The 18,863-nt window shown below is 38.5% G+C and overlaps 1 protein-coding gene across 4 annotated transcripts in view; it reads right to left on the bottom strand.

The window, feature by feature from the left end:
• Positions 1-18,863, bottom strand: part of psda (pleckstrin and Sec7 domain containing a) — a 77,985-nt gene that overhangs the window by 11,667 nt on the left and 47,455 nt on the right. For all 4 annotated transcript variants that reach the window (XM_055018497.1, XM_055018496.1, XM_055018495.1 and 1 more), the window contains 6 exons: positions 14,022-14,219; positions 13,380-13,460; positions 11,372-11,484; positions 11,215-11,273; positions 9,413-9,502; positions 1,292-1,335 (listed from right to left, as the gene is read on the bottom strand). In XM_055018497.1, coding sequence (XP_054874472.1) covers positions 1,292-1,335; positions 9,413-9,502; positions 11,215-11,273; positions 11,372-11,484; positions 13,380-13,460; positions 14,022-14,219 — 585 coding nt within the window. The remainder of the gene's footprint in view (positions 1-1,291; positions 1,336-9,412; positions 9,503-11,214; positions 11,274-11,371; positions 11,485-13,379; positions 13,461-14,021; positions 14,220-18,863) is intronic.

The following is an 18,863-nucleotide window of genomic DNA, read 5'->3' as shown; positions in this document are numbered from 1 at the left end:
CAAAATCTTGACCTTTTACCAAAACTTTCCATGTTTTCAAGGTAGTTTTCTACTGCAGGAACTTTTAGGGGGACCTGACATTTGTGCATATTGTCATTGCCAAAACCACCCTGGTAGAACCTCTTTCAGGGCTGTTTTCACAGGGAGAAAAAAGTACCTACTTCAGGCTAGGTACTTCTGAGTGGCCCTGAAACACTGCTGATTAATTAAAGTCAGAGAGGATATAAAGTGGTATTTTTCTGTCCTCTCACTGTCCTGGTCGAGTAGCCTAGTCCGTTCTAACATCACCATCCACAAGGTAAAATTAACCATATGGGCTAACATATGCTGTACCTCCATCGCTCTACTACCTACGTGGTCTTAGAACTGAAGTTATGTCCAGTAACTACTATTTGTCATTGTTTTGGTGCACTGTGATTTAAGCTGTTGGATCCTAAACCCCAATGGAAACCATAAGACTCAAAGTATAGGAGCCTGCACCAAGCTCCTGCAGTGCAAAGTTGACTAGTATAGTATTCTAACCTTTTTTCACGCAAAATTATGAACGAGGTATGACAACTGAATATACTAAACTGAATATTACAGACTGTTGGTGTGACAGGTGAAGACAGGCTCTCTGTATGTGGTCACTTTTCACTGTTTTCGAGCAGCATTCAATCTAAATAAGTCATTAGCATCGTTATTCATAAAGAAAATGATACAAACAAACTAGCTGCAGCCCCTAAAGTCAGCATGTTGTGTTCTATTGCCGTGCATTTTTTGAAGTTGGTCATCACCTGGACCTGTCACCTCATCTCAGCATGTTTTATTTTTCTCTGTGGTGCCTTATATCACTGTGGAGTTATTGGTGAATTAGGCTAAATTTTGGCAGAAGACGCACAGGAAGCAGAGCTGAGGCGTTGAGGATAAAGACAGGGCAGAACATGAGGGAGGACAGTTACTAATCGCACACAAGACGTCACGTATACACACACATTTTATTTTTATTTATATATATATATATATATATATATATATATATATATATATATATATATATATATATATATATATATATATATATATATATAAAACATGCGTGTGAGAGTGAGTCCACAGTGAAGCATGGGCGTTGGGATGCTGACCTGTAATTACAGCGAGGGAAGAAGCAGGGAATGGTTACCGTGGCAACAGAGGCTTAAATAAGGGAGTCGGGGCAGCAGACACACACAAACGTGCAGATGGAGCTGGAACACACACACCAGATGTTTGTACGTGCTGCGTGTTAAACCTGGAAACAGAAAAAACTTACATGGTCCACTGCAGCTTCTCGTTCTTGATGGAGCTGTACAGCGTCTGCAGAGACAAGGATTCACAGCGTTCAAGGAGGATATTCACTATTTCAGGGTTTAACATTTCAGGATTCTTCAGGTGCAGAATGTACTGAGGACTGTTTTCCTCAGTACAATGCAGAAACCAGACGGACTCTCTGTGTTGTGGTTGCCAGCAGTACAGAGGCAGTGTAGCAGACTTACAACATGAAAAACATTATTTTTGGATGTGTAACAGTCATTTCTTTGTCATTCTGCAGTGCTGCTTAAATTTAAAGCTGGAAGTATTCACAACATATAGTGTACCTAAAGAATCCTCCAATGCGTCATGGAATAATAGCGCACAGCTGATGGACATAAACTGAGCAACACCATGAACTTCAGTGAACCTAAACAATCTACCAATGGAATTCTTTACAAGGGAACAAGGGAAAATGGTGGGTTTATAAGGAAATAGAGAAACCCTTATGTAGCAATGACAGAAATTTCCTGTTTAACCATCTAAACTCCAAATCCTCTGCATGGGTGTCAGAGGCACAATATATTTTTAGGAATTCAGAAAAAAGTTCCATGATCACCACCTGAAAATTGAAAATATCACGATTCATCCAGTTTTGGTGATTTTTAGCCCTAAAAATAGTTTAATCTTTGTGATTTCTTATTAATATAATGTATAACACAACTGACGCAAAAACCAGAAAGACCAAATGGATTGTGAGATTTGAAACTTTCAGGTGGCAATCGAAAAGTTCCAGGACTGTGCCTTGCACATCAAACATGAGTACATTTGCGAGTAGTTTGCAATTGTTCCAGCTGTTGAAAGCAGCTTTTTATCCATCATGCCATATTTGTACATGTGAAAGGTGAACATAGTCATTATCATATCTATTTTTATCGTTATTGTAGTTTTGTATTTCTTCTGGTATCCTTCCGTGGTCCATTAGCTCCTATAATGTGAATATTCCAAAATAGAGCAAAGAATGAAGATCAAATCCTGTGTCAAACGTAGGAAATCGGTAATGAGACCCTTGAAATGCTTCAGAAAGTCTACTGAAATGGAGTAATACGCTGGGCAAAATGGTAAAATGGGCAGAGCGAAGAGACACTAATGAAATTACTAAAGAAATTAAACAAATTGTGCACCAGGATTATCGGGTAACCAACAGGAAAACTGGTTCAGGCAGTTCTTGCGTCCACATGCCTTTCAAACCAGTTTTTAAAAATTTAAATAAAGTAAAACAGCTACAGACAGATTTTAATGGCACCTTGAGGTTTTCTGTGAAGTTTAAACTTGCTCAACTGCAATCATATCATAGATTTTGTGTCCTGCATTCAAATATTTATGTCTGGATGGTGTGTATTCCAGTTTCTACCTTCTTTTTGCGGCTCTGCGGGTGCTGCTGCCCGTCCTGGGTTTTCCCCAGCAGGTCGGGGAAGGCCAGCGGTTTGAGGGATCGTGAACGAGGGGTTCTGGGATACCTGAACGGGTCGGTATCCCTCGAGTCCCGGCCGCTCCGGACCGAGCACAGCGACCGTGACCGCATGCGGCCAGTCGAGTGGATGCTGTTTACACCAATCATTGTGGATTTGACTGACAACAGTCCTTAAAGAAGATCCAAACTCAACGAACAGGTCAGACGTCCAAAATTCTTAGTTTTTTTTTGCCAAATCCACAACTTCCTCTGCAGAAATGTGGCTTATATAGGAGTCTAACCTCTGTGGGACCTCCAAATAACTCAAGAAATCTCCAGGTCTTTAACAGATACTTCTGCTTTTAACCAGTAACCAGTTTGAGATCATCAGTTTAGTTTGCAAACTTTACAGGAACTTAAACGCAGATGTGACTCCAGATCATCTCGCTTTGAGGGAGTTCCCAAATTTCAGTCTGAGGACGAGGAAGCGACAGAGGAGACGAGGCGATGAGGACGTTTAAAATAGAAACGGGAGTCTTAATGATGGCAGGACTAACTCTGGCTGGATTGATTGTGTCCTCGGCGGAGCTCAGCCTGCTGCATTATGGATCCATCTCTATTCATTATGCATAAAAACACAGCAGCGCTTCATCCGGTTCATAATCCTGCTGGCTGCCCGCCGGCGACTCACTCAGGTGTTTGGAGGCAAAACGACAGCGACAACACGGAGCTGCCAGCCAACATAAAAAAACGTGGACTGAGGTTGGACACAATCTGCTGCGGCATTAATTATTTAACACCCTTCAAAAGACCAATTTTTGTATTTCATCCATATGCACATAATTCTGTCATATATAGTTCAAACTAGGGCTGAAAAAAAACATTCATTAATAAATTAAAAGCTCCATCCAAGCCAAAGTCTGTCTAAAAATGCAACAAATGTTTTTTTTAATTTACTGTAAGTTTAACTGTTCTATGGAAAGTATTATATTTTAGGGCATCTTTTTATGCATGCTCTATAATTCTGTGGCTAAGGAGTATAATATGGTTAAAATTGGGGCTACAAACTATGATTTTCATTATTTTTGATACATTAATCAACTCATAATTCTACAAAATAAGAAAGAAAATCAATTTACAATGAACTGCAACAGAAAAGCAGAAAATCAATGTTTTTCTGCAGAAATTACCTATAATTAACACCACTGAATCAAATAACAACTGTTGATTTAAAGGTTAAGTTTTAAAGGAAATTGATTTCAGGTGTCTTTATGCATTTGATTTATTATTTGAGGTCTTTAAAAATGTATTTAGAGGTTTATACATGCAGTTTTGTAGTTAAAATATTTTTTTCTTATATTAATCACTCAACAAAATGAAAAAGAAAATTGATTTACAATTAATTAAAACAGAGAAAAGCAGAAAATCTGTATTTTTTCCTGCAGAAATTACCTACAATTAACGCTATTGAATGAATGAAATGTCTGTCAAAATCAGAATGTGACAAATTTACAGATATTTACTGTTTGATTTAAATCAGGCATCTTTTATACAGTTGCTGCTGCAAGATTTATTACTGAAGGTCTTTCAAAAGACAAATTTTAACTGTATACATGGAGTTCTGTAGTTAAAATAAATTTTCCTTACATAAACCAATAACTGAACAATTTCCATCTCAGGCTAAAAATTGATTCACACTGAATTAAACTAGATGATTATAGATGGGGTTTTTTTGGGAAAATGGAGACTTTCTATTGCTATATATTAATGAAAATTATTCAGATTTTAATATTTGATGTTGTCAGCCGGCTGGCCATCAGCGCATCCACCTCCTGTTCACATCTCATTAAACAACTCGACTCTCCAAACTGTCTCTGTGTTTCAGTCTAATCCATCAACAATTCAGAAGCGGTGACGTGCGATTCATCAGCTTACGACGCGAAAACATTCAGCCGAAAAACATCCAAACTCTGAGCTGCTGCTGCTTCTTCTTCTTCTTGTCCTGATTTTCCTAAAATCTGTTGCTGTTGAACGCAGCCTCCTGATGCAGCGGCGGCGGAGGTGGAGGTGGTGGTGGTGGAGGAGAATCCCTGGACTGCAAATAAAGCTGCGTGACGGAGGAAGCGCATCAGCAGCACCGGTGGCTCGCATCCAAAAAAGAAAAGAAACAGAGAAGAAGAAGAAGAAGAAGGGAGGCTGGGGTGATGGAGCACACCCACACAGTCAATCAGACAGAGAGAGACAGAGAGAGCACCCCAAAACTGACGTCAGCCTCCTCCAGCTCCCCGATGGAGAGATGATGGAGGGATGACGGAGGATGGAGGTACAGAGGAGAAAGAGGGACGAGCTTATGGGGAGAAAGAAAAAAAGAGTTTCTCCTCCTGTTGCACTCCTCCGCCCTCCAACTTCACTCCTACTCTCCTCCTCTTCCTTCTTCGTTTGTTGCCGTCCTCCTCCTGCAGGACAATCCCTCCATCAGGTCAGGTGAGCTCACTTCTCCTCTTCTTCTTCAGGCTCTTCCTCCTCTTCCTCTTCCTCTCTGCTGAGACTCTGAACTGTTGAGGACTGTTTGCTCGCTCTCCCTCCTCCTCCTCCTCTCTCTTTTTTCCCTCGCTCTAGCAATGCGCATTTTCTCACAGCAGCCAATCAGAGGGCAGGGATGGCTGCTTGAGCCTGCCCTCTCTGCGCTCCTCGGAGCTGTCAATCGCAGAGGAATCACAGAGCTGAATGTAAATGCAGCTGAGAGATGACCAGCAGCAAAAACAGTGGAAATATTAACACATGTCCAACTGTAGAGCAGCTGATTCTCATGATACAGTTATACTGAACCTTGTTTAATAAGCTCAGGTAGGTGTCGGTTTTAATATATACATAATATAAAAGAAAATGTTTTGCATATTACAACTTTTCATGACATGTTTTAATATTTTCTGCAATTTCCTATTCAATGGTTTATCCTATTAATATCTATGCAGTGTAAATCTGAAGACAAGAAAGAGATGAAAAGAATCAGAAAATGATGAAAAGAAATACAAAAAAAACATGAAAAGAGGCAAAGTGACCCAAGAGATGCAAAACAACCATATACGAGAAGTAAATTACTATAAAATGACTATAAAGGGACACAAAACGACAACAGAGAACAACAAAAGGAGACACAAAATGACCACAAAGAGGCAAAAAAAAACTACAAATAGATGTAAAATCACCACAAAGAGACATAAAACAACCACAAATTGACAAACTTAGCAATGGGCATTTTCTCCCTGAGCTGTCAATCATAGAGGAATCACAGAGCTGAATGTAAATGCAGCTGAGAGACGACCAGCAGCAAAAACACTGGAAATCTTAATGCATATCCAAGTGTACAGCAGTCGATTATAACCATGCACTGATCTAATGATGCAGTTTTAATTAACCTTCAGGTAATCTGCTCAGTTAACGGTGTCAGTTTCAATATATGCAAAAGCAAAGATCACACAGTGGAAAGTGTTTTACTCATTATAATGGTTCACTACACCTTTTTGTATTTTACACAATATCTATTTTATATTTTATACTGTTAATATAATTAAGGGAAACTCTGAGGACCAAAATGTGATGCAAAGAGACCACAAATAGACACAAAATAACCACAATGAGATAAAACGACCACAAAGAGACACAAAATCATCAAAGAGATGCTAACTTCCACAAAGACAGGTACAACAATCACTAAAAGATGTAAAAATACATAAAAATAACCACAAAGAAATGCCAAAAATGACCAATGAGGTCAGAAATGACCACAAAGAGACACAACGCAACCACAAGAAGGCAAAAAAAGAAAAACAACCCAAGAAAACCAAAATGGTCATTGAGCAAAACAACCACAAAATCACCATAAGGAGATGCAGAATGAACATCGATGCAATGCGGCCAGACAGAAAACAACATCAAAGAGACACAAAACAACCACCAAAAGACACAGTACAAAGAAACTCAAAATGACGACAAAAAGAGACAAAAAATAACCAGAGAGGTGTAAAACAAACAAGGAGACATAATACAAGCATAAATAGAAGCAAAATGACAACAAAGGGAAACAAAATGACCACAAAAAGACAAACTGACCAGAGAACAACCAAAAGAGGGACAAAACAACTACAAAGATGCACATAAAACTAAAAGAGAAGCAAAACAACTGAAAAGAAAACTCAAGCCAAGCAAAAAGAACACCAAGACACACAAAAATGACCACGAAGCTCAAGAAACAACTACAAAGAGACAAAAAATAACCAGAAAAAGACACTAAATGCTCACAGAGTGACGCAAAATATTGTCAGTGTTACAAAAATCACTACAAGGAGACACAAAATGATGTCAAAGAGACTCAAAAAACGACAAAGACACACAAAAGGACCTCAAAGAGAAACAAAATAACCACAAAAACAAACAAAACGTTTGCAAAAACTCAACAACCAATCACAAAGAGACATAAAACGACCACACACAAAATAACCACACATTTATGTGAAAGAAAGAGATGCAATATACCCACAAACAAAAGAACCACAAATAGACTCTAAATTACCAGAAAAGTACATAAAATGACCACAGAGACATAAAACATTGTCTAAGTGTTACAAAAATGACTACAAGGAGACACAAAATATACACACAGACCCAAAAAACGAAAAAGACACACAAATCGATCTCAAAGAGACACAAAACAACCACAAAGGCACAAAACAACCACAAAGAGACACAAAACAACCACAAAGAGACACAAAACAACCACAAAGAGACACAAAACAACCACAAAGAGACACAAAACGACCAGAAAACGACACAGAACAATCACAAAATGACCATATATTTATTGACTGTTCACCAGCAGTTATTACAAACTGCGGCTATTTCTGGATTTTATTCCTATCACAAGATTTAAATAAGTTTATTTGTCATTCAGTTGTTATTCAAAACAATGTGAATATTAAGATCTGCCAGAATCAGGACTTGACACCAGAACGTGTCCTCCTGCTTTAAAATCGTGTCCCAAATACCGTAGGCGACAACCATGACTGCAAACGACACCCAAAGAAAATGGGTTTATTTTCTCTGTGACTGAGAATAATTCATGATTTTCTGTTCTAAATATTCTGCATTGACTGTTTTTGCTGCTCGCAGTCAGTCAGAGCCGCTGCCCACACACTCGGTGCTGCATCAACCACCAGCCATCCAACCAACCAGAGCCGAGCTGCACGCAACAACACGCACAACACATACACAAAAAACACACACACTCAGAGGCAGGAGGATGATGAGGATGATGGAGGTGAAGAGGTGACGCAGATTGATGTTGATCACTCGGAGGCTCAGATGGAAAAGCTGAGACGGAAACAAAAGAGTGGGAGAGTGACACACACACACACACACACACACAGAAGCATATACACACACATACAACACAACACACTCAGACACACACTCGCTCTGCCCCGGCGGTCATAACAAGTGAAATTAATGCGGTGCTCCTTTTTCTTTTTCTCGTCTGACAATCACAAGAATCCCTGAGAGTGTGTGTTTTACTCATGCTGTGAAGACATAGAACTGTATATACAGTAACACTGAGGGGATCTGACCTACTTCTGAGGACCAAAACAGAGTCCTCATAACGTCAATCATTAAACTTAAGGGTTTCCAGTTGAAGTCTGACTCCAGCAAATAAAGCAAGCCCTCTGAAGTGTGTGTGGGTCTGGATTTCCATCTCTGTGAGCACGAATCTCAGTTTTAAACCACCATACTTATGACATTCCTGCTATGTGAGGACAATTCTACATTATGAGGCCATTTATGCTCAGCAAGGAAATTACTCCACTTCAAGGACATTTCTGTATTCTGAGAACACTTTTGCAGCATGAGGACATTTTTATAGTATGAGTAGATAGACGGACAGACAGACGGACGGACAGACGGACGGACGGACAGAGGGACGGACGGACGGACGGACAGACAGACAGACAGACAGACAGGACATTTCTGCACTGTGGGAAAATTCCTATCATGTGAGGACATTCTTGCTTTGTGAGGACATCTCTGTACTGCAAAGAGGTTTCTACATTTTGGGGACATTTCTCTACTGTGAGGACAGTTTCACACTGCGAAGACGGTTCTACCCTGTGAGAACATTTCTGTCATGCAAAGACGTTTCTACACTGAGGACATCTCTGCACTGCGAAGATGTTTCTACTTTGTGAGGACATTTCTACACTGTTGGGACAGTTATGTAACCTGAGGACATTTCTATATTGTAAGGACACAAAAGAGTCTTATTTTCTGAGGACATGTGTGCACTATGCCATTTCTACACTGTAAGGACAGATTTGCACTGCAAAGAGGTTTCTGTACCGTGGGGAAATTTCTGTACTGTGGGGACACTTTTACACAGTGGGAACATTTCTGTAACCTGGGGACATTTGTATAATGTGAGGACATTTCTATAATGTGAGGACATTTCTGCACTTTAGGGACACGATTGTAACTTGAGGACATTTCTGCACTGAGAGGACATTTCGGCACTGTGGGGACATTTCTGCACTCTGAGGACATTTCTGCACTGTGGGGACATTTCTGCACTGTGAGGACATTTCTGCACTGTGAGGACATTCCTGCACTGTGGGGACATGTCTACACTGTTGTGTGTTGTACCTTCAGCAGATCTTTGGGGAAGTCTTTTCCGTCATTGAGTCCTTCCAGATTGGAGATGAACTGACTGCAGGACATCCTCTTCCCCACATTCTGAAGGCACAAACACACAGTGGTGTTACTTCAGAGGACACTGCATTGACTTCCATTCATTTTCTGCTGTCTACCTTTACAGCATGTTTAAATCTGAACTTTACAGATTTATGAGGACTTGTGTTTTCTCCCTTCAGTGTCGTGCTTCATGCGTTTGTGTCTCAGCTATCACTGTCACTGCTGCTTGCACGTTCAGAGGAAACATGAAGGCCTGTTCATACATGTGATTAGTTTGCTTATCGCCATGGCAACAGTGGTCACTTCCTCAAACAAGTTCATCAGCTGAAGTGAAGGAACCTCATTTTAGCGACTCTGAGTCCTCGCTGTGATGTAACTAAAAGAGATGAGACCAGGTCATGTGATCGTCCTCAGCTGCAGAACCGCAGGGAGTCAGAAGATCAAATTTAAACCTATTTAAAACCTTTTCATGATCTCAGTGAGAAAAATTTAACACTTTAAAGTCACAGTATGGACACGGGTCCCTGGAACAAATACATACAGTATCACCGTTAAATTTATCAGCACATAAATGTTATTAATATTCTCAGTTTTTTGCTATTATTTCTTAAATAACTGTAGTCATCCTTGGTATGTAAGATTTTATTATTTTGGTTATTTTTATTATTAACATTTCTACATTATCAACAATTTTCTTTAATACACTGGAATTTTTTCACCATTTTCTATAAATATTATATATTATCACTAATAATCACATTATACATAATATTTTTGGAACACTAATATTTTTCAGTTATGTCTCATATATATATATATATATATATATATATATATATATATATATATATATATATACACATATATATACATGCATACATAAATATATATATAAACATTTTACCAAGTTAGTTACGTAGGATTATAATTTTTGTACTTCGGGTTTTGTGACATTTTATTAACATTCTTCTTTTTTGCCCCTCTGGCATTATTTTTATTTATTTATTTTTTTAAAAAGTCACATTTTCTAAACCTGTTATTCCTACTTTTTTTTCATGCATTATTCATACTTGTTTCTTACTTTAAGAAGTTTTTTTTTTTAGCTATTTCTGTTTTTTTAATTAAATTTTTGCTAGCATTTTACTCATGTTAGTTATGTAGAGTTTTATTAGTTATTATTTTGATTTTAGATTTTTCTGACATTTAAAGAAATAATTAATTCTATTATTTTTTTTGTAGATGAGTAATTATGCAAATTATTTGGCAGCTTTTAGGAGTATGCAGCATCCTATTCATATTTTTTGGAAGATTTTATTCATATTTTGCTCATATTCATATTTACGTTACATGTATTGATATTCTTCTAACCATTTTTTCAGACATTTTACAGGGAAATTATTTGGCAGCATAATGAAAATAATTCTGATTATTTATTAAACCATGAATTTTATATATATTATTGGACACTCTGTCAGCAGGGTTCCAACATTGGCAAAATTTATATTAAAGTTCGTACAGTGGATATGGGCTGGATACTGTCCCACAATTATCAATAAATCAATGTAAACAACAACATTTATACTGTTTAACTATTTTAAGCTACTATAAAAAGTTGTACCCAGCATTTCTATCTCTTCGTATGGATGATAATAAACGTTGAGTCTGAGCAGCAGGACGGTGAAGCAGCTCAGATTCTCATATCGCGTGACTCAGTTGATCGACTCTGAAACCAACAGGAATAAAGTCAGACTCACGTTTCCATGCAGGTCTGTGTTGAGCAGCATCACGGCACAAGTCAGAGTGTGGACGCTGTCTGAGAGACAGACAGGGAGACAGAGACAGGTTAGAGACAGATAGACAGACAGAGAGACATGTTAGAGACAGACAGACAGGTTAGAGACAAACAGGTACCTTCTGTGTTGAGACTCTCTGGGTTACATTGTCTGTATTTCCTGGAGAAGTGAGCGAGGACTCTCTCTCTCTCCTGAGTTTCTCCCATCAGAGCAAACTGTCTCAGGAACGTCCTGAACAAACAACAGGCTGCTAGTTAGCATAGTTAGTTAGCCACGTGAATTTACCTCGTTAGTAAACCACATTAGTAAAGCCTGATGTCACCAAACAGTCTCAGGAAGGTCCTGAACAAACAACACACCACTAATTAATTAGTTAGTTGCCTGGTTAGTTAATCACATGATGACGTCTGATGTCACCAAACTGCTTCAATAATGAACCAACTGCAGCCTGTTAGTTAACCTTTGTAGTTAACCTCACTGAGGAACCTTGGTAATTTACCTCGTTAGTCATGTCTCACGTCATATTAATTAACATCATCGCTTAACCTTATTTAATAACCTCAATAATTTATGTTGTTCGTGGCATTTGATGTATGCAAACTGTCTCAGGAACATCCTGAACAAATAACATACTGTCAATTAACCTGCTTAGTTAACATCACTGATGTACATTTACCATGTTATCATCATTAGTGATGTCTGATGTCACCAAACCCCCTCAGGAGTTTCCTGAACAAATAATAAGCTCTAAGTTAACCTTGTTAGCTAACCCAATAGTTTACCTGAATAGGTCAGTCAGCTGTGACAAACAACAGGCTGCTAGTTAACCTTGTTAAGTAACCATGGTAATCTACGTAACTAGTGATGTCCTGATGTCAAACTGTCTCAGAAATTACATTAATGTAACCTGATTCTTAACCTTGTAACTGAACCTCATTATTAGTTAACCTTCTTGAGTCGCTGGCTTTGTTTCAGAAATGTCCTGTCAGTTAACTCGGCTCTAGACTGCGACCAAAAAGGTCTCATTTTTGAGAGTGCGTGAGTTGAAATTTCAGCTGGTCTCATTTGTGTGAGTGAATGATGATCATTAAGCTGTTATGATGTTGCTGTATTACTTTTAGAATTTTGGTGCCTCTGTCAGTCTGGTGTGTAGAACAAGCTGTTACATTAACACTATCTACTGTGCTATTTACACTTAAAAATGTGGAGCATATCTACATTAACATGCAAAAGTTTGGGGTCAAATGTCCTTATTTTTGAAAGAAAAGCTTTTTTTTTTCAATGAAGATAACATTAAATTAATCAGAAATACAGTGTAGACATTATTAATGTGGTAAATGACTATTGTAGCTGGAAACAGCTGACTGTTAATGGAATATCTCCATAGGGGTACAGAGGAACATTTCCAGCAACCATCACTCCTGTGTTCTAATGCTACATTGTGTTAGCTAATGGTGTTGAAAGGCTGATTGATGATTAGAAAACCCTTGTACAATTATGTAAGCACATGAATGAAAGTGTGAGTTCTCATGGAAAACATAAAATTCCCTGGGTGACCCCAAACTTTTGAACGGTAGTGTACATGCGCTGATTTTTCCGCTCATAGTAAAGACCGCATGCAGAAAAACAATCACTCAGTTCCATCTGGGACCGATCTGACATTAGAATGCTAACAGCAATTTTTCGTCACACACCAGTCTGAGCAACGCCACCAGCAATGTGGGGCGTTCAGGGAACATCGGTAAATGTGGTGTCTATCGATAAGCAGATGTTCAGCAAGTTAGTTTTTTTGCTTTTGACAAGGCGGGAGGGAGGTGCTACCAGTGAGAAAGTTAGTCTGGAGCCCTGATCAACCTCCTTAATTTATCCTAATTAGTTTATTTAACCACATTACTGAACCTCAGCACCAACACCTGATGTCACTAAACTTTCTCCATAATGTTCTGAACAAACAGCCATTTAGTTAACCTCGTTAGTGACGCCTGATGTCACCAAAAACACGGACTCCTGTAGACAGACAGACACTGTTAATCACTGAAACTACACTATTTCATCATAAATCTATATGCCGTTCAGACAGAGATGTTAATGAGGTTTGTAATGATGCAGAATGAAGCAGCACTGACCTGAGCGCCTGGTCGATAGTCATACCGTTGAAGTTAAAGTTACTGAGATATTCCTCGGCCACCATCTGACTGAACTCGTTACTGCAGAGAGAAACAGGCATCGTTCATTAATACCATTAAACCAGAAGATTTAACTGTAGCAGGACATTCACGGCAGGGTGCAAAGGTTTCAAGCACAGTGTACATCTTCTGCAGTCATTATGAATGGGAATATATCTTTCAAATTTCAGAATACTTCTTATCAAAAAGCGAGATATTTCCGTGCTGTTAAAGAAAATAGCAAAGCAACTGATTAAAAAAATGAAAAATCTGCCTGTGTAGAGGACGGTGCCCAACTCAACAAGCAAAACAAACAGGAATCAATGAACTGACATCATGAAGTGACGCTGATCAGCTGTTTCTGTTTTTAGAGTCGGTATCAAACACAGCATTTCACACATTGGTGTTTGTTTACATTCTGGTTTGAGGAAGTCAGCTCCTGACTCCTCCTTCCTGATGACATCACACAGATTGTGCTGTGATTGGCTGATGACCATAACATCAGGTATATTATGTGACAAACTGCAACATAAAGGCTCATATTTTAAGCTACTTTCCTTTCAGTGCCTGAAACTTTTGCTCACAAAGAATCAAAACACTGACTTCTTGCTGAGGTGTCGAGCGACGTCAGACTTCCTGAAGCCGTCCAGGCTGTAGAGGCGTTTGGCGAGGCGCTTGGCGGCCTGCAGGTCGGGCTTCATGCCGTTGGCGAGCGCGTCATCGCTGCCGCCGAGCGCCAGTCGCTCCGCCACGTCTGCCTGCGGGTAGAGCAGCTCGGGCGGCCGGTTCACCGGACGCTCCCTGACAACACACAACACATTATTTCAGGACTTTCAGATCCTTTTTAGCCGAAGGACAAAAGATTTCTGGTTCCTGTTGGTCAGAGTTCCTCCTTCAAACTGAAACAACTAATTACTGGAATTCACAATAGGTTTCTCATAAGGAAAACAGGCTTTCACAGAAGTAAATCTATTATTCTGATGAGCAAAAGAGGAAATAATAGTCAGATTTAGCGCGAGACATGATTTAGCTTTCACTCTTAGCAGTACTTCTTCAGGTGACGGTGAACACATCCCCAAAACACCCTAAATTACCACAACATGGAGGCCTGAGTATCGACACAGACAACCTGAATCAGAGCAGGTTTAAAACCAATCACAGTATTAATATGAAGTCCTGTTCAGACCAGCTAACCCTGAATACAGGAACTGAACACTGAAATGAATGAAAAAACGTCCATCGTAAACCTTCCTCATCTTCAGCAGCAGGGTGGAAACAAAAGAATCCTCCTCAGTTACGCTCCATCTTTTTCAACAGTACACAGCTGATTTCTAAAGCCAGTATCACTGTGGTGTTAATGCAGCTGGTGAAGCACAACAATTAAATCGTAATAATAACAAATGAGACACTAAATTACTGAACATGAATGAACATCTGCACTGTCTGGGGATTTATCTCAGCTCGTCTACTAACAGCAAATGTCTGTGCGGCAGCTGATTTTGAATTGTGGCATAAGCCGGCTCTGCTCAAGCATCTGTTCTGCAAAGTTCCCTGCTGATTTTAGACTTAGCAGCCTCAGGCCTGAGCGCAAACCGACCCAATATAGCTCCCCAGTGCCGCCATCCTCCTCAGAACGTCTTTTAATCAGCCTATCTCCAGCAACAAACACGCCGTTACAAATGAAGCATTGTGTTGCCGCAGAGATGCTCTGGCAAACAAATCACATTCTCCAGATGCAACAAAACATGCTTGTTTGGAACAGACCACAGCAAAAATCACAGCATCGCTTTTAGATTTGCTTCAGTGGAAAAGAAATGATGTTTTTTTGCAAATGCATCGCCCTGAATCTGCAGCTCAGAACCCTATTTTTAACATTCTGAACTCCAATGAAGCAGTTTCTGGGTGATTTTTCTTTTTTTTTTTTTTTTTTTTAAACTCCCAATACATTTTAATTCACTGTGGGCTCATTTTTCATTGCAATATAAAATTCTGCACCTCTATGGAAACAGAACAACCATGAAGAAGGAGAGAGAACTCAGAAATGTCTTCTGGACAGAATGACACAGTTAGAATGACAGAAAATGAAAAAAATGGAATTTCTTTCATTATTTATTGTAGAAAAATTGAAAAACACAGTTTCCAAAGTGCCCAAAGCTGTTACAAATACTGGAAAGAAAATATTAGCTTCACATGTTATAGATATTCAACTGTGTACATTTTATAACCTTGACAAATTTGTTTTTCACACTACGCTGTACATCAGCTCTACAAAGATGTTTCACCGTGCTAAATGTATCTTCCAACAACTTCCTCCTCTGTATGTTGTGTTTTTGAGCCATTCTTCATTTATTTTGTTGATCCAATAAGTTTCATTTTCCTCTCATTCTCTTAATTTTACTTCCTCTCTGCTGTGTGGAAAAGCTGCCTGAAGTTCAGCAGAAAATTCAGAATTTTTGTCACGTGACTGTAGGTCACACCCGAGTCATTCATGGCTTGTCAGTTGTGCCGACAACCACTGAATTTTTTGATTTTTATAGAATCTGGTCAAAGCAAACATCCTATTTTTGACAGCACTTATGCAAATATGTTGCACAGAAGAAAAGCCTGAACTTCAACTCTCTTTGGCACGAATTTTTGTAGGTTTAAATACCTTTTACATGCACAAAAGCAGCTAAATAACACACTGAAGGGAGAAAACCCAGAAAGCAGAATATGGGCTCTTTAATATGGAGTCCAATCCAAAGCTGATATTGGCATCTATCTAAATATGCATTTTAATTTAGCTTTTATTAGCTCATGCTATGATCAGTTTAATATAACCAATATCGGTCATTACAATCTGCAAAAACAGAAAATAAACTTTGACTACGACATCATCAAGACACCGGAATAATATCTTACCTGCTGTATTTTTATTATTGTTTTTATCATTTTATTATGATGAGTATTCTGATTTTGTATTGTTCTCAGTTGTAAGATTTTATTTTCTAATCTTGGCTGAACCATGCAACTACATTTTTTAAAGTGCTGTGTAAATAAAGTTCATCAATATTATAAATGTGTGTATTCTGGTGAAAGGCAGACTTTGTGAGGTTAAAGAGTGTGCTGTATAACTTCACGGTTTGCATCACATGTGCCACATTTAGACGTTTTTCTTTCAGTGTCAGCAGTAATCCGGTGATTGTTATCTGTTGCTATGGTTACCCCGCAAACAGGAACCGCTAGCAGCTAATGCAACATGACATTTAGCAGGTCAAAGTGTGATAATAGCTTCTTTTTATCTACACACACTCCGATAGTTAAAGGTTACTCCAACATTTTCAGCCTTTAAGACTTTGAATGTTGTAAAAATTTATGCAAGCAGATGGCAATATATGTTGCTTAATATGTCAAGTTATTTTTTTTTTACAGCTTGCCACTGCTTTAACAAGTGTGTTTTTTATTTAAATACAGACGCCAACGTCTATTCTGTAAACAAATAAAGAAATAAGAGCAGAAGTTTTTTTGGTGCACATTCACAAAAGTGAAATATTTATGCAAAATTATCTAAGTGACAACAAATACAACAAAAGTCTGCATTATTAGACAGTTCAAGAGATGCAAATGATTCTATTTATTCACAAAAAACGTATTTATATCATTAGTAACTCATGTAGTATAGTAAAACTTGTCACGCTGCCCAGACTGTTTTAATCATCATATTAAGGAACTGAAATATCTGATAGGTGTCTAACATAATACAGTTTAACACAATGCAGCATGTGTAGCATACGAAGGTGTTGCTGTAGTGACATCTTTTGCAACTGCATGAAGAGAGTGCAATTTGTTAAGGCGTATACAGTCAGGTGAGAAATTTCTTTACCACCTTTCCAAGTAAAAACTGAATTATGAAGTGAAAAAGACAAAAGAAAACATCTAGAGATAACATCGATTGGTCAAAGAATAGATATGACTTCAGTCAGTCAAGGTTTTCTTTAGTTGAATACAGTTCTAGTGATTTTCAGCTCTCTGGATGTAAAAAAAACTGCTAAATTTCAGCACTTTAAAGAGAGCTGGTGAAGTCAATAAAAAATCTGTTCTCATGTCTCACGTGGGCCTTTTTGTATCGTCTATCCTCTTAGCTATAAACACTGATATCTACGTTAGATCTGCTGTAACTGTCCCTATCAAGTAAACTATAAATTGGTAAACAAATGAGTTCATGCCACAAATACACAACAGTTCCAGTCTGTCAAATCAAGAAGAAGCTGTTTGTCCAAGTTATGAGTCTGTATCTGCTCGAGTATTTAATCAAGAGACATATTATCCTTCACTCTGTATTAATATCTGATTAACAATCATCAACAGTCAGCTCAACACATCTCCAATGCAAATCACCACATCCAACCGAATAACATGTAAAACACAGTTGCTCAGCTTCATTTTCACCATTTAAACTTCATGCATTTAATACTCTTTATTCGTTACTTTCTCTGCAAACACGCAGCATGTGCTTATATTTCCTTTAACAGTCGCTCAGCCTGCAGTCTATTTATAACTCCCTGTGCTGCATCGACCAGCATCCCCTCCAGGATCAATACAGTTTCATCTACTTTCACGTCACCCGAGCCGAGGAGAATTATTTTTAATTTAACGCACCGATCTGTTGTTGTTGTGGAAACGTGTCCGTTCTCCATCAGCCTCCTTCAGTCGCTGCTGCTCTTTAAATAAACTGACTTTTTGAAATTAAAAAAAAGAAAAAAGTCGAGTATGACGAGGAAATGAAGTCAGAGTTGTGAATAAGAGTCAGAAAGTGGGAAGTGGTAGAACCACGGCGTGGACTGCATCTACTTCCCTTAATGAACTCCAGCTTCCCCTCAGTGGATCTCGGCGGTCAGCAGACCTGCTACCAACCATTATTTTCATTATTAATTAACCCTCTGAACTCCAGGTGCTTTCTGGGCGATTTTTGTGCTTCTGTCACATTTTTACTCACTGTGGACTCACTTTATATTTCACTGTAATATAAAGTCCTGCACCTCTATGGAAACAGAACAACCATGACTAGAAGCAGAGGGAACAAAAGCATGTCTTCTGTGCAGTATGATACAAGGGCCATATAGGGCCATAAATCATTACAAAACATTTAAAAATTAAACTTTTTTCACCCCTCGCAATATTGCGGTTCATTTTTTGTGGTCTCACTCTATTGCAGATTTTTAATTTGCACTTTTTTTAACATTTATTATTTCAATTATTTTTGTGGTAAAAAAAGTATTTTCTAGCCTAAAAAAATAAAAATGATACAAAAACATATAAAAATAATAATTAAAACATAATAAAAGAATATTAAATCGAAAGAAAATGTGTCGCGTACAGTGCTGGATGCTAATTGGCTCAGCGACCCGTGTATAGCATGTATTCAGCATCTTGCAACATCTCGCTTCGTAAATAAATTCATTTATT

This window comes from Amphiprion ocellaris, chromosome 16 (genome assembly GCF_022539595.1).
Source record: "Amphiprion ocellaris isolate individual 3 ecotype Okinawa chromosome 16, ASM2253959v1, whole genome shotgun sequence".
Taxonomy (NCBI): Eukaryota; Metazoa; Chordata; class Actinopteri; family Pomacentridae; genus Amphiprion; species Amphiprion ocellaris.
Note: the sequence above shows the minus strand (reverse complement) of the source record. Positions and strands in the feature narration are given on the sequence as shown.